The sequence below is a fragment of the Eulemur rufifrons genome, chromosome 23, assembly GCF_041146395.1.
Source record: "Eulemur rufifrons isolate Redbay chromosome 23, OSU_ERuf_1, whole genome shotgun sequence".
Lineage (NCBI taxonomy): Eukaryota > Metazoa > Chordata > Mammalia > Primates > Lemuridae > Eulemur > Eulemur rufifrons.
This window is the reverse complement of record NC_091005.1, coordinates 21,875,500-21,890,260: the sequence shown is the minus strand read 5'-3', so window position 1 is coordinate 21,890,260 and position 14,761 is coordinate 21,875,500. Positions and strand designations below refer to the sequence as shown.

The following is a 14,761-nucleotide window of genomic DNA, read 5'->3' as shown; positions in this document are numbered from 1 at the left end:
AACAACTTCCAAAAATATTCATAGTTTTTTTTTTTTTTTTTTTTTGAGACAGAGTCTCACCCTGTTGCCCAGGCTAGAGTGAGTGCCGTGGCGTCAGCCTAGCTCACAGCAACCTCAAACTTCTGAGCTCAAGCGATCCCCTGTCTCAGCCTCCCGAGTAGCTGGGACTACAGGCATGCGCCACCATGCCCGGCTAATTTTTTCTATATATATTTTTAGCTGTCCATATAATTTCTTTCTATTTTTAGTAGAGGTGGGGTCTCGCTCTTGCTCAGGCTGGTCTCGAACTCCTGAGCTCAAACGATCCGCCCACCTCGGCCTCCCAGAGTGCTAGGATTACAGGCGTGAGCCACCGCGCCCGGCCCAATATTCATAGTTTTAATGGAAAGAACTCCAAGGATGGGTTTCAGAATGAGCCAAGACACGGCAAAACCCCATGTCACCACCCCTGGCCCCATCGGCACTTTCCCACACCGCCCTCGTGGTCTCTTCCCATCGTGTCCTGTCGCCCCACTGATCCAGGCATCTCTAGGAGGGGGACAAAGTCTTCTTCCTCCTGGTGTCTCCGGCACCCAGCAGAGCGTGTCCAGCACCCAGCAGAGCGTGGCCTCTGCACACGGAAGTAATTAACGCATTTCCCTCCTGCTGCAACAAAGAAAGTCGAAAGGAAGCTGCTGTCCTTGGGTCCCACGCAGGGTGTTTCTCTCGCACATGCAGAACTGAAACGTCTTTGAGATCATTTAGGAGAAGAAAGCAACACAGAGCGGGAAGACGACGTGAGATCCCGACCCGTACACAAAACGAGTTCAAATTATAGCTCTGCCCTTTCCTGGCGGCGTCACCTCGTCCCCCCAAAACTGAATCTCCTCATACACGAAGTGGGGATAATTTCTGCTTCACAGGATCACTCGCAGGGGGTTAACGAGCTGTTACGTTGGACGTGCCTTCATGGGGACAGCCACGCGGTGAGCACCCGCTGGAAGTGGCTCTCATCCATGGCATCATTCCTGCTATTGTTACTTGGCAGGCAACCCAGCAGCCTAAAACCAAGGAAACAGCTTCTGTGCTTGAGAATCCCTCACTCCTGGGCAGCCGCAAGTTGTCCAAAATAAGCAGATGCGGAAAACACGCCTAAGCGAAAGTACAAATGTCAGGATGAAAAGCCTGTTCACTGGAGGTGGACGTGGTCCAGGCCCTCAGAGGGCCCCATCGCCACCACCAGCCCCGGCCAGACCACAGGCAGGTGGCACCACGTCAGCTCCCAAGACACACCCCAGGCCTCCCAAAGGGACAGGATGCCAGGGGACACCTAAGGCTCAACTCAGAAAGGCCCCGGTGCAGGACCCTTTCCACCTGGGGACTGCTCAGCCAGGGCCGGCTGGAAGGGAAGGAAACCCACATACGCAGCGCTGCCCAGAAGTTCCGCAGCCCCCGCCCTGCGTTCAGAGACTCCCGGCTCGTTAACTCTCCGTGCAGAGGGCCAGGATGGAAAGAATTCTAGCACCATCTTAGCCAACACCCTTGGAAAGCAATGGGGAGCCCAAAGGCCAGGAAGTGAGGCGGCGTGCTCAGGATCCACAGTCGTCTCCCTCAGAGGCCAGACCCCGGGGCTCCCCACCCAGTGGCTCTTCACTTTTTGCTTTTATTATTTTAAGTTTCAGTTATGCAATATTTCCCACATATAAAAAAAAAGTACACAAAATCCCTTTAATTCCTGCCCAATAAGATAGGAAGTTCTGTTATGTCACTTGATGGACAGGGAAACTGAGGCACAGAGAGGTTAAAATAACTTGCTTCTGGTCACGCCTCCAGTAGGTGGCAGAGCAGGGATTTGAACCGGAAGTCTGGATCCAGAGTCTGCATGTTCGTGCAGCAGTTTGGCTCCAGGTGGCTGCCATCAGTTCCTTCCCACTTTGCGTGTGCAGGCCACGCCCTCTCTATTAGGGGAATTCCCTTTCCTTGAACCTGAGCTGGTGCAAGAGATGTTCTGGGACATCTGAGGCTAAGTCATAAGCAGATTTGCAGCTTCTGCCTTGGACTCTTCAACCTGAAACCACCACGTGGTCGGCACTGGGTCAACTGTCCCAGCTGAGCCCAGTCTTCCAGCCATCACCACCAAGGCACCAGATGTGTGAGTGAAGATTCTGGAACCTTCCAGGCCAGGTGACACACCAGCTGAGTACCACCAAATGACCCCAGTCTGGGCCACAAAGAGTAGAAGAATCACCCAGCTGAGCCCTGCCCAGACCTCCGATCCATAAATCTACTCGTTCACATTAAATGGGACCCACTAATCCCTGCTGCCCCCCGGCAAAGCTCTCCATCACTTTCCACACAAGCAGCTCCTTCACTATGAGGCCTCCCACTCCCCACCATCTCCCCCACACCCACATGGACGAGACCCTTCCCTCTTCACACTACACCGGGTGCAACCCCCACTGTGGTACTAATCACTCAATCCTGCAAGGGCTGCTTTCTGAGCCTGTCTCCCCTCCTCCTCTCTCTCAGCGGAGTCTGGCACCCAGTATGATGGCAAACGTGTGCTGAACAAATGAGACGGCTCCATCAAGACAAGGGGCAAAGCAAAACCCTATTTTACCCAGTGACACTGTATAGCTCTAAGCAAAGCCAACACATGACTTTAGAGCAGTTTCTCAACCCCAGCACCACTGACATCTGGTATCAGATTACTCTCTGTGGTGGGGGCTGTCCTGTGCATTGTAGGATGTTCACTAGCATCCTGGGCCATTACATACCTGATGCCAGTGGCACCTTGTCCCCCCGTTGTGACAACCAAACATGTCTCCAGACATTGTCAAATGCCCCTCACCCCAGGGTGGGGGCATAAAATCATCCTAGTTCAGAACCACTCACTGCTTTAGACATTAGGATCCAGGGTTTTCATCCAGGCCTGCACGGGGTTTGTGACACCTGTCCAAAAGTTACACGCCACTTGCCAAGTACCCCAAAACCACACGCTCCTCTCATGCCCCCTGCAGACCCCATAGTAATCAATGAATTTCTGCCGACTAGAACCCCAAGAAGGAGTTGCTAGAGCTGGGGGTTCCCCTCCAGATGCCACCCTTCACAGCAGGAGGCACTGGCAGTCCCCTCCCAGGGCGGAAGGCCTGCTCTCTCAAGGTGGTGGGGGCAGTACCGTTTTTAAGCTCTTTACCCCCAATTTGGCTTTTACAGTCACTTTATAAACACCACCATCTCAACCAGGACCTCCCACAGCAGGGTCAAAGTGCAAATCCAGTCATGTCATCCCTCTTCTGCAAACCTATCAACGGGCCCTACTGCTCCCCAGATAAAGTCCAACTCACCTATGCAAAGCTTTACACCCCTAGGCAAGCCGGACTCCACTCGTTGGCAACAGCAGAGACCATGACAGCAGTTCCCACCGACCAGGTGCCCATCACGTGAGATGACCTGTTCCGAAGCCCTGAGAGACACCTACTCATCTTCTATTCCCAACCATAACCCTGCGGGGTGGACACCAGTGTCACTCCCATTCTACGGAGAAGGGAATCAAAGCTCAGAGAGTGGAGGTGACTTGCCCAAGGTCACGCAGCAAAGCTCGTCAAGTGGTGCTGGGAGTCAAACCCCACACTGTTTGTACCTAACAAAAAGGCTTCTGGAGGATTTGAATCTAATTTAATTACTGCTGTGTGTCTAGCACTTTGAACAGGGCCCGACAGAGCAGACATTCAAATGGGGGCAAGGAGTGGGGAGAAAAAGAGCGGCTCGCAAGTGGCGTATGTGAAACCTGGCTGTTACCAGGGTCAGCTGGGGGGCTTATTATACTGTTGAGTCCCAGCCAAAGTGCTGGAAGGTCTTCATCCTCAGTCACTCCAGGGAGAGAGTGGAGGAAACAAGGAGGCCGAACAGACGGAACAACAGTAAATTGACAGGACTTGACTGAAGTGGAGAGTTCCAGGGCACGGGTTTCCAGCCAAAATCCTGTCTCACACCCGTCTCCACCAGAACCAGCTTCAGGAGAAGATGCCAATGCCCTGTACTTTGATTTACTAAAAGGCCCCCTGCCTACGTGTTTCTGATGGGCAGGCAGGCTTGGGACCTGCAGGTCAGGAAGAGACATGGCACACCTGCATTTGCCATCATTGCCTGTCCCCTCCTTCCCCCCCACCCCAGCTGCAACAGGTTTTGGGGCCACCCGGGAGCTGGAGTGTGGCCAATGCAAACAAAACTGGGAGGCAAGTTGGCTGCCCCCCCCCCACAGACATCCCAAAGCTGGGCTTCTGGCTCTGTGCCTTCTGAGACCCACTTGGCCCTGAAGCCAGGAGCAACCTTTCAAAAGCTGCTCAGTCTCACCCATGGTGACAGAGCAAATCAAGCATGACACCAAGCCACCAGAGTCCACCGGTGAATGGCCACGTGCGGCTCCCCCCGGCAGGTGGATGAGGGCGTGGGGGTGGGAACTCTCAGACCTCATGGCTGGAGCATTAAGTGGAACAACCTCCTTCGTGGAGTGCTGCCAAACTTCCCTGCGAAGTTAGAACATGCTGCAACCTTTAACTCAGAAATAAATCTAGGAAATTGTCCATCAGACATACCCACACGTGTGCATAAAAGAACAAAGCAGGGATAAACCGCCTATATCGCCAGTGAGAATATACATGGTGCAGCCATTTAGGAAAACAGTTTGGCAGTTCCTGAAATGATTAAACAGAGTTAGTGCACGATCCAGCAATTTCCCTCCTAGGTATATACCCAAAAGAAAGAAAAAGCAAACACAAAAACTTGCACACAAATGTTCATAGCAGCACTAGTCACCTTAGCCAAAAGGTAGAAACCACCCAAATGGCCATATGAACAGATGAATGGATAAACAAATTGTGGTCTGCCCATGTAATGGAATGTTTTTCAGCCATATAGAGGAAATTCTGATATAGGCTACAAAGTCGATGATAAAAACATTATGTCACCAAAGGTCACATATGATTCCATTTATATGAAATGCCCAGCACAGGTAAATTTAGAGAGACGGAAAGTAGATTAACAGTTGCATAGGGCTAGTGGATGACGGCTAAACGGCTTGGCATGGGGTTTGTTCTTGAGGTGATAAGAACATTCTGAAACTGATTGCGGGGGTGCTGGCATATATTTGTGAATATACTAAAACTACTGCATTGCACATGCAGTGTACGATGGGTGGATTGTTATGTGCATTATATCTCAAAATTTATTTTAAAAGAGTGCAAAGATGGTTGCTTCAGCTAATAACAAAAGACTGGAAACAGCACACAATGTCCATCTCTGGAGTTAAACAGTCACATTGCAGCCAGTGCCATCGTGCGTTACGTGGCCATGAAAGAGTAAGTAGATCAATGTGTATTTATAAGGAACAAGCCCAAAAATGATTTATCAAAAAAAGAAATCAAGGTCCAGAAGTGTATGTAGAAGTCCCCGTTTGTGTTTAAACACACACACACACTCACACACACACACACATTACACAAGCACGGACTATTTCTGAAAGATGAAAGAAACAGTAGTGAGCTTGCCTCTGGAGCATGGGTTAAGGGCAGAGGAAGAGAAACACTTATTAATATTTGTGAGTTGACAACCCAAACCCCAAGAGTACATTTTTCAATTAAAAATTAGTTAATTAAAAAAAATACAAATTAAAGCAAGTCTTTACAACTGCAAGTTGCTTAAATACCCTTACTCTTTGTTAAAAAGTCTCAGAAACTTTGGGAACTGAGCCAATGGCCCAACCTGAAGGACATGGAAAAGGGAAGACACCTCCATGGGACCAGAACTTCACGTGAAAGCTACAAAACATAAAATGACTCGAGCACTTCGTGGGAGATGAGCGCAAAGGCCTCTGACTGCTGTCATCTGCAGTAACACACAACAGGCATTTGGCTACCGATCTGTGAGTTTCTGCAAGCTCGGGCCGGTTAGCACCTAGGAGGGCAGAAAACTTGACCAGCCCTGGGAACCAGACAACTCTGACGCTGTCAGACAGGGAACAAACTCACCAGCCCAGACGAGCTGTCTGAATGCTATTTCACCAGAGCTTTCCTGGCTGAACTTCCCCCACCTGCTATCAACCCCATCGGAGACCCACACAAAGTGGCAACACTTTCATTTTCAGAAGACCAGAAGAATACATCGAGCCAACAATTCCAGTGATGACTGAAACAGGAAGGGGAGAGGTCCTCAGGCCGGGGCCCAGGAGGATGGGCCACACTGCCCTGCTCAGCAGCTACTCACAGAAGCCCTCGATCTTGTCAGCGGTCTTGCTCCAGGCCACCTGCCGCGTCTCCATGATCACCTGGACAGTCCTCCGCTCAGGGGTGGACTTGCGGAAGCTGAACACGGTCATCACCGTCCCCAGCTCCAGGGCTCTCTTGATCTGACTCTTCTCATATTCCGGAAGGGCATCCACGTTGACCATGGTGGTCATTGTCGGCCACTCCAGGGAGAAGGACGGGGTCAGGAGAAGTCAGGAGGCTGAAAGGGCAGAATGAAAGAGTGAATTGATTTTAATTAACTGAGGGGGGGTTTGGTCAATAGGGCATGGACTTCAGGAGCCAAAATCCTGTCTCATGACCCTCAGGGTGAGTTTTAAGAGATGGTTCTAGTGGCAAGAAATCACCGGCCACTCTGAGAGCCCAGGAAGGACACAAAGGTTTAAATGGAAGTCAAGGTGTGGAAGGAGCCCCTGGCCTCAATGACTTCACCGTTACCTGGGCTTTGAATAACCAAATCACCCCCGCCTGGAGGTGACTCCCTCTCTCCCCACCTGCTTTTATCCTGTAGAATATTTGAATAGCCAAAGCACCCCAGGCTGGCTCCCAAGCCCCACCCCACCACCAGCATCCTTTTCTATCCTGCCTAGAGGTTTTCAATCATCCCTTCACTTCCTAAGCAAAATTAGGAATAGAAAAAATAAAAAAAAATTAAAAAGTTCAGAATTATCCGTGGAGACCTGAGCAATTGATTCCTGTGTGTAGAAACGGGGCCAAAAGGGTAGAAAATGTCAGGGCCCAGAAGCCACAGGTTCAAACCCTGGTGTAGGTTCCTGCTGACTGTGTGGCCCTGGGAAGGCCGCTTGAGCCCTTTCCACACCTCAGGTTCATCCGTCCTAAAATAGGAGTGGTCAGATAGGAAGCCCCAAGTGCAATGCCCGGCACCCAGGGGTGCCCTTGAGCACTGCTCATTCTTGTGGGTGGTTGATATTTACAAGATTTTGTGGGCCCAAAATCTCGGCGGCACCTTCATCTGCACTCTCTCATGCCCACATCCAATCCATCAGCAAATCCAGACTCCAGCCCATGTCACAGCTTCACTGGTTCCTCCTAGGATCTCATACTTGAATTATTCTAATCACCTGGTCACTGTTCTCCCCGCTTCTGCCCTGGCCCCCTGGGTCAATTTTCAAACCAGTAGCCAGAAGCATCCTTTTAGGACATGAATCGAATCATGTCAGTCCTCTGCTCAAAACCCTGCCGCAGCTCCCTGAGCCCCCACTCTGCCGCACTCCCCTATCCTGCCTCCCAAGTGTCCAAAGACACATCGTCTGCCCTGCGACGGGGCTGAGAGTGAAGGGGCTCCTCAGGCTCGGTCTGGAGCCGAACCACCCGGCCAGTGAGGCTGCAGCCGTCACAGGAATCACCTAACCCTCTGGGCTTAATTTCCACTCCAGTAAAAGAAGGTAACAGTATCCACTTCCCAAAGTTTTTGTAAGGGTTAAAGAAGATAACATCTCTCAGGCCTTTAAAACAATGATACAAAGTCAGCACTCCTTAGATTTGGCTATTATTGTTCCAATTCCTATCATTTGTTCTGTGTATCTTCCCCGCCCCCCCCCACCCCTGTGAAACACAGTCTGACTCCGTCACCCGGGTAGAGTGCAATGGCATCATCATAGCTCACTGCAACCTCAAACCCCTGGGTGAGTTCAAGCGACCCTCCCACCTCGGCCTCCCAGAGTGCTAGTATTACAGGCGTGAGCCACACACTGGGCCTGGCCACTGTGTATCTTTCTTATCCCCTCCTCTCTCTCCAAATCCCTTTTGATACCCAGAGTTGTTACACTGTGGCGCCACAGGTTACAGAGTAGCACTAGAGAGAAGTCTCCCAGATCCAAAGATCCAAAAGTGAAAGGCAGGTGCTCAGCAGAGCTGTCTGCGCTTCCAGCCTGGCTCAGCCTCCTGCCAAGTTGCTCCAAATCTGGGCCTCGGTTTCCTCCTCTGTAAAATGAGAGTCAAATCCCCTCAAGGGGCTGCTGGAAGGACTAAAACCTACAATGTCTGTATAGCCTGCAGCACTTAGGCCCTCCGTTAATACTAATCAGCCACTGGTGAACGCATTAATCAACTGTCAACTCTATGCCAGGCACTGAGCCAGAGGCTAGGATGCAGATGAGGGGGAGTGGGGAAAGGCCCAGCCATGCCCTTTGCCCCCTCCTCCCTCCACCATGCACCCATCCCAAAGGCACCTCCTCAGCTGTGCCAGCAGCGGAGAGAATCACACCTGCTCTCTGCCTATTTGGCAACAAACTGACAAACAACGTAGTTAGAAATGCTGCAGCAGAGACATGCATGGGGGGGGGGGGGGCGTGCCAGGGAGCAACGAGAAAGGCTCAAATTTAGTATGAAGTAGGGTTAGGCACTTAAAGGCCCCGGAAAGCTTGCAGAGGAAAAAGTGGGCATCTGAATTCACTCTGTAAGATGAAGCAGGAGGAACTGGCTTAAGCAGAGGCCAGGAGACAGAACTAGCAGGGTGAGCCAAACTCTGCTGAGCGTTAAATGCATCTCATCTGGGGAATCTAAAATGACCTCCTGATCATCACCCAGGACACAGGGATGACCAAGGTGCCCATGGCCTGTCTCATCCTTGCGAAGTAGCTGTTTAGTGGACCCTCTGCCATGCCAGGTTCATCTCATTTATCTCAATGAGAAATACCGGAGGGGAAAAGTGAAGTCCCGAGAGGTGAAATGACTTGATCAAGGTCATGTAGATCAGTGGCAACACAAGGATCAGAACCCTCATCCGAATCCCAAGCCCCCAAACCTTCAGCACCTGCTTTACGGAACCAGAATCCCCTGGCAGAATTTGGCCAGATGTTAACTCCTTTGGCAGCCCCTGACCCTCACAAAAGAGGTGAAGGGACTTGTCCAAGGCCACACAGCTAGAAAGCGGCCGAAACAAGATTTGAACTTGATCCCAACTCCGAAGCAATTCACTCTGCTGACTGCCCCCGGCCTTCACCTCTAGAGTTCCCCACTCCCAGGTGTCCAGGCCAACATCCAGTGGCACATAAGTAGGAAACACGAGCCCCATCACAGCAACCCCAATTAAATGGAAACCAGGACAGGGCACTAGAGTCCTCAGTTCTTTCCAACCCTGGCTCTGGGAGGAACTTAGACTCAACCTTCCCTGGGATTCCACTCACTTCCAGCTCAGAAGCCCAGTGGGTGAGCTCAACCACAAACACCGGCTCTCTCGAGCTGCCTTTCACCAACTGGAAACAGATGCTCATGGCCAAAGGGTCTTTGGAGTCAACCACCAAAATCCAGCCAGCTCCCAGCTCAGGCCTCCAGAGCCCTGTGCTTTAGCAACTCAGGCAAGCAGGTCTCCGAGGACTTGACCCCATGGACGGGCACTAGCCATCACAATAATTTCCATTTTGCTTCTGCTTTTTCAGAAAGAAAAAAAAAAGAAAGAAAGAAATAGCCTTGAAACCCCTCTCTTGTTCCTGTTTCCCATCCTCAATGGGTAATTCTGTAAAATGACTTATCATGTAAATACAAATGTGGCTGAGATTTAATAAGAGGTTTTGCCATTTGTAAATTTCATGTCCTTCGCCTCAAGATAAACTTCTGAGAAACAAGAACACAAAACCAGAAAACCAGGACGTTTTTGTCTCTTCAGTGCTCTCTGCGTGTTAGGGCAGTCCAGGGTTTCATCCAAAACCCCACTAAGCAGTTCTGCTAACATGCGGCACGGCTGAATCCTTGAGCAGTAACTGCCCCTCCGATGGCTGGAGAGACATCATCACTCACCTTACACCCACCTTGCAGCATGGTGGGGGAGCACATATTTTCAAAGGAACAGTGTCACTGCATAGAGAGTAGTATAAATTGGTCTCCTCCCTTTTTAGGGCAACCTATGAGTATCTGTTAAAATGCAATGCATGTATATACTTTGACCCAGCAATCACACATGTGCAGAAAGACATGCACAAGGATATGTGTAATACAAACCCATAGAAGCAATGGCTGTTTTTTAAAAAGAAAATAAGTCACCTAATCATCCATTTGGGGGGTCCCTCAAATAAATAATGTCACCCACACATTAAAGAATGCTCAGCAGGTATTGGAAAGAATGAGGAAGATCTATAAGCAATTTGATCTGGAAAGATTTATGAGACAGGTGAAAAAAGAGTTGCAAACCAGTGAGTATATTACAATTACATCTTTATAAAGGCTGTGTTCTTATAAACCCAGGAGACAGTGGTTACTATCGGAGGCTGGGAAAGGGCAGAGAGCACACTTGACTTTATGTTAATTTAAGTGGTGATGTAATGGATAAGCTTTTTTGTGTGTGTTTTTACTGTTTCCTAACTTAAGAAGTTGTCTTCAAACGTTCTCTCACTAGCACTTTTCCACTGACTCCAACCCATGAGTGTGAAAGGGCTATTTGTGCCCCGCCTCTTCCAGAGGAGCTTGCCACACTCCAGTTGCTGGTGGGGGAGACAGCAGGTCATTAGGTAATTGAAGCATCACGGAAGCCCACAGTGAGTATTGCAGGTGACACACACGTATCTTTGTAATAGGAGTAACTGCTTGAGGCCGCCATGGACCTCCAAATTCTGTAAGGTTTCCCTGCAGAATCGTAGCTAAGGATGATGGCCTGTGCTCCACCAAGGGCCCTTGAACCAGAGGTTCAAGAACAGCCTGGGCCTAGCGCAGTGGCTCACGCCTGTAATCCCAGTGCTTTGGAAGGCCAAGGCGGGAGAACCACTTGAGGAGACCAGCCTGGGCAACATAGGGAGACCCCGTCCCTATAAAAAAATTTAAAAAAAAATATTTTTTTTTTTAATTAGCCAGGCGTAGTGGGAGCGCCCGCAGTCCCAGCTTCTCAGAAGGCTGAGGCGGATCGTCTGAGCCCAGGAGTTGGAGGTTATGGTGAGCTATGCCCATGCCACTGCACTGCATCCTGGGCAAGACCCTGTCTCTAAAAAATAAAAACATTAAAAATTTAAAAAGGGGGGGTGGGGAAAAAAATATGAAACTATTGTTTTTAACTTGCACTGTTCACTTAATAATTTATCATGAATATTTCCCATATTATTTCATATCATTGTACAAGAAATAATGTATACATTATGAGGACATACTGTATCTAACAAGAAAAAAAAAAAAAAAATTTAAAAAATAAAGAAGTGCCTGGGCATGGATATGCCCCAATTCTCAACACAGCCCCGGAAAACAGGCTCCCGTGGCTCCAGTGTTTGGGGTGGGAGTGGGGGGCTGACACTCAGAAAGATACTTCAACTTGCCCGGGGTCACACAGATGGAACTGGAATTCAAATTAAGTTCTGACGGACGAGTCACCCCTTCCCCCGCGCACCGTATTCGCTCACTCTAGTGCAAGATCAGGTACCAGGAGGACCCGGCCCCAGCCTGCGCCGGAATCCAGGCGCCCTCTGTCCGACGGGACACATCCTTAACTCGAATTCTTCCTCCATGGGGGTAATGACCTCTCGGGGGTTGCAGAGCATAACCAGGAAAACGCAGAGACGCACACGCATAATCACGCACACGACCGTGGGTGGGAATCGCGACCCCCTGCAAACTCCCCGAGCGCCTGCCGGGGAGAGGCTGCGCCTTCCGTGCCACCGCTCCCCCGCCCGCCCGCCCGCCCCGCAACCACCTGTGTGCTACGGGGAAGTGCCGCGGCCAGAGCCGGCGAGCTCCGGGCGCAGAGGCGCGGGGAGGGGCGGGGGGCAACCGCGCCACCCTACGCGGCACCGACCGGCCAGGGGCGCTCCGAACGCCGGCGCTCGCGCGACCCCCAAACGGCGACCGCGCCGCTTCCTCCCGGGTCCCATTCAAAGCCGGGACCGCCCCACGGCACCAACAGGCTCGGTGGCGCCGGCCCCGGGTAAGGAAGTGGCCAAAGGCCGGGCCAAGACTCTGGTCGTCACCAGCCGGGCCCTGGGCACCGCGGGCCCCGACGGCGCGCCCCACCGCCGCCCGCCCGCCAGCCCCGGGTGCAGGTCTCCCTGCACCAGCTCAGCCCGCGCGGGGTCCCCAGGGCGCAGGTCCCGCTCGGCCGTGCCACTCACCTGGCCGTGGCGCCGGGGTGCAGCCGCCCGCCCGCCGCGGGTCCGGGCTCCGGGGTCCCGCGCGCAGCCGCCCCGTCCCGGCTCGGGCACCCCCAGCCGCTTGCTCCTCCCCGCCCGCGCTCGCTACTTCTGCTTCGGCCGCGGCCCCGCGCCACGTGACTCCCGGGGCCGCCCCCCGCGCCGCCCGCCCCGGGGCGGACCCAGCCCCGCCCGCCTCTCCGGGCGCCCCAGCGCCCCGCGCCCGGCTCCCTCCCTGCCCAGGCCTGGAGCCCCGCCTCTGCCGGCACAGGCAGAAACTGAGGCAGCCCGAGGTCACTTGGCCAGGTGCAGCCGGCAGACTTCCCCAATAACGTAGCATTGATGAGCGCCTCCTGCACACCGCCGTTCACGTGCAGTTAATTACGCCCCACAATCACCCACCTGGGGCTGACTATTCACGGCCCTAATTGGAAGTCGTCACTGAGACCGTGCTGGCATCAGACCACCTCTTACCACCTGAGGCAGGTCACCTAAACACCTGCAGCCTCAGTTTCCCCATCTGTAAAACCTGATCAACATAGTGCCAGCCCCAAAGGTTGTCCTAAGGAACAAAGAACCCCAGACAATTGATCTCCCATTTTCCCGGTGAGAAGCATCTACTTTGTTCTTTAGGAGATAGTGGTTTTTTCTTTTCTTGTGTTTCATGAAGCAATTTGATTCAAATCCTGCCAGTGCTTCTTTGCAGGAAGTATCTTCCTGGTGAGGGGAGCCCCCTTTAGTCACCTAGGGAGCTGTCAGAGAGCTTCAATTTCACTTCTAAGCTGCTTGAGTTACAGCGTGTTTAAATCCAGTTAAATGTCACTCTTACTGTAAATGTTGTAGCCAAAGCCAAGGATTCGCTTGCTGACTTTAGAAGACCTGTCAGTTCATTATTTTCATTGCCCCGTTCAGGTGTGCACCTGCGCTAGTCACGAGAGATCGCTTACAATATTATTTTTTAAAGAGATCTTGGAAAGGCTCAATGTGACATCAACCACTTGAAATCATGGGGCCAATTCCCCAGGAATAATGACTAAATCTCGGTGAAATTTCTTTACCTTGTTTCTCTTTAGAACTTCAACTTGTTCAACCGATCCTTTTAACACTTCTGTTTTGGTTCATTTTTATAGAATGGACATAACATATTAGTACAGCCATATGTATGTATAATTTGTCATTACAAAGTCTGCACGTGTAGGGGAGCATGTTAAATGTCTTGCTGACAGCGTGACATTGAGTCCAATCAGAACATTTGGGGACCACCATGGGGAGCCGTGGCTCCCAGAAGTCTGTCGTGACAGACTAGTTCCAGCTGCGGAGTGGAGCCAGGAGAACATGTGGCACATGCTTCAGTTTAAAGGACTCTGTCCTCGTCCGTGATCATGAGCCTGTAGCATTTGGGGAGTTAAAATATCCCTTGTGTATGAGATAATGATCATCGTGGATAGCAGTTTGCTTTTTTGTTCATATTTTTAATTCTTTTTCTTTTCTGCCTCAGTTTCTACTGAACCCACTCCCCCCCCCAGGTGAATGACAGCAGGAATCAGTGCCAGGAATAGGAGTGTTTGGGGCTGGCCGGCTCCTTCTCAAAGTCCAACTTGGTTGTTCAAAATCAAAATAATTGAGACGGCAGCCCCGGTTCCCAGAGGGCTCAAATGTATTAAAATGACTCTTCTTTTCCAAGGGACAGTGGGAGAGGGAGAAACCCTCTGCATATTCGGACACACACGGCAGAAAGGCCCGACAGGTTAGCTGTCAGAGGCAGGATTTGAACCCGAGTCTGTCTGGTGCCAGAACCCATGAGTCCACAGGCCTATTGCCCAGCCCCAGCATTAACAGGAGGTGTTCAGGCAGGGAGAAGTGAGTTTGTAACCACTCCATGTAGATTCACAAACGGGTCAGGAAGTGACCTCAAAGGGTGGAGGGAACTTGCTTTTCCTTTTCTTATAAAAAGAAAAAAGAACAGGGCAGGCGGGTAAGAAAGAATAACTTGAAAGAAAATCGTCTCTTAATCGGCATTATCTTGACTCTTTTCATCCTGTGCTCCTCCCCGGTGCCCAGGAATGCACGTGCTTGTGCCCCGTAGCCCTCTTCTCCTTGCTAGCAGCCTTGGTGCACCGGACCATTAGCCTCTCTGTGCCCGTTTCTTTCTCTGCAAAATGGGTATAATAACTGCACCTACATCCAAGGATGGTTGTAAGGATCAGATGAGACAGAGCGGACCACGGTTCAACAATCAGGCCTGGCAATTTTTAGTACTGTTACTGAGAAGAAGAAAAAAAAAAAAAGCCCCATGAAAGCCTGAACTTGGAAAGCAGAGGATCTGGGTTCAAGTCCCAGGTCTGTCCTTTCCTTAGCTGTGCACCCCTGAGCTGCTAAGTTACCCCCTTTGAACCTCTAATTTCCCCATCATGA

General features: G+C 51.3%; 1 protein-coding gene across 1 annotated transcript in view; it reads right to left on the bottom strand.

Moving 5' to 3' along the window:
- PLCG2 (phospholipase C gamma 2) overlaps positions 1–12,418 on the bottom strand; it is a 132,494-nt gene extending 120,076 nt beyond the window's left edge. The window contains exons 1-2 of the mRNA XM_069497952.1: positions 12,329–12,418; positions 6,244–6,483 (exon numbers count right to left, since the gene is read on the bottom strand). Coding sequence (XP_069354053.1) covers positions 6,244–6,436 — 193 coding nt within the window. The 5' untranslated portion in view covers positions 6,437–6,483; positions 12,329–12,418. The remainder of the gene's footprint in view (positions 1–6,243; positions 6,484–12,328) is intronic.
- Positions 12,419–14,761: the final 2,343 nt, after the last annotated feature.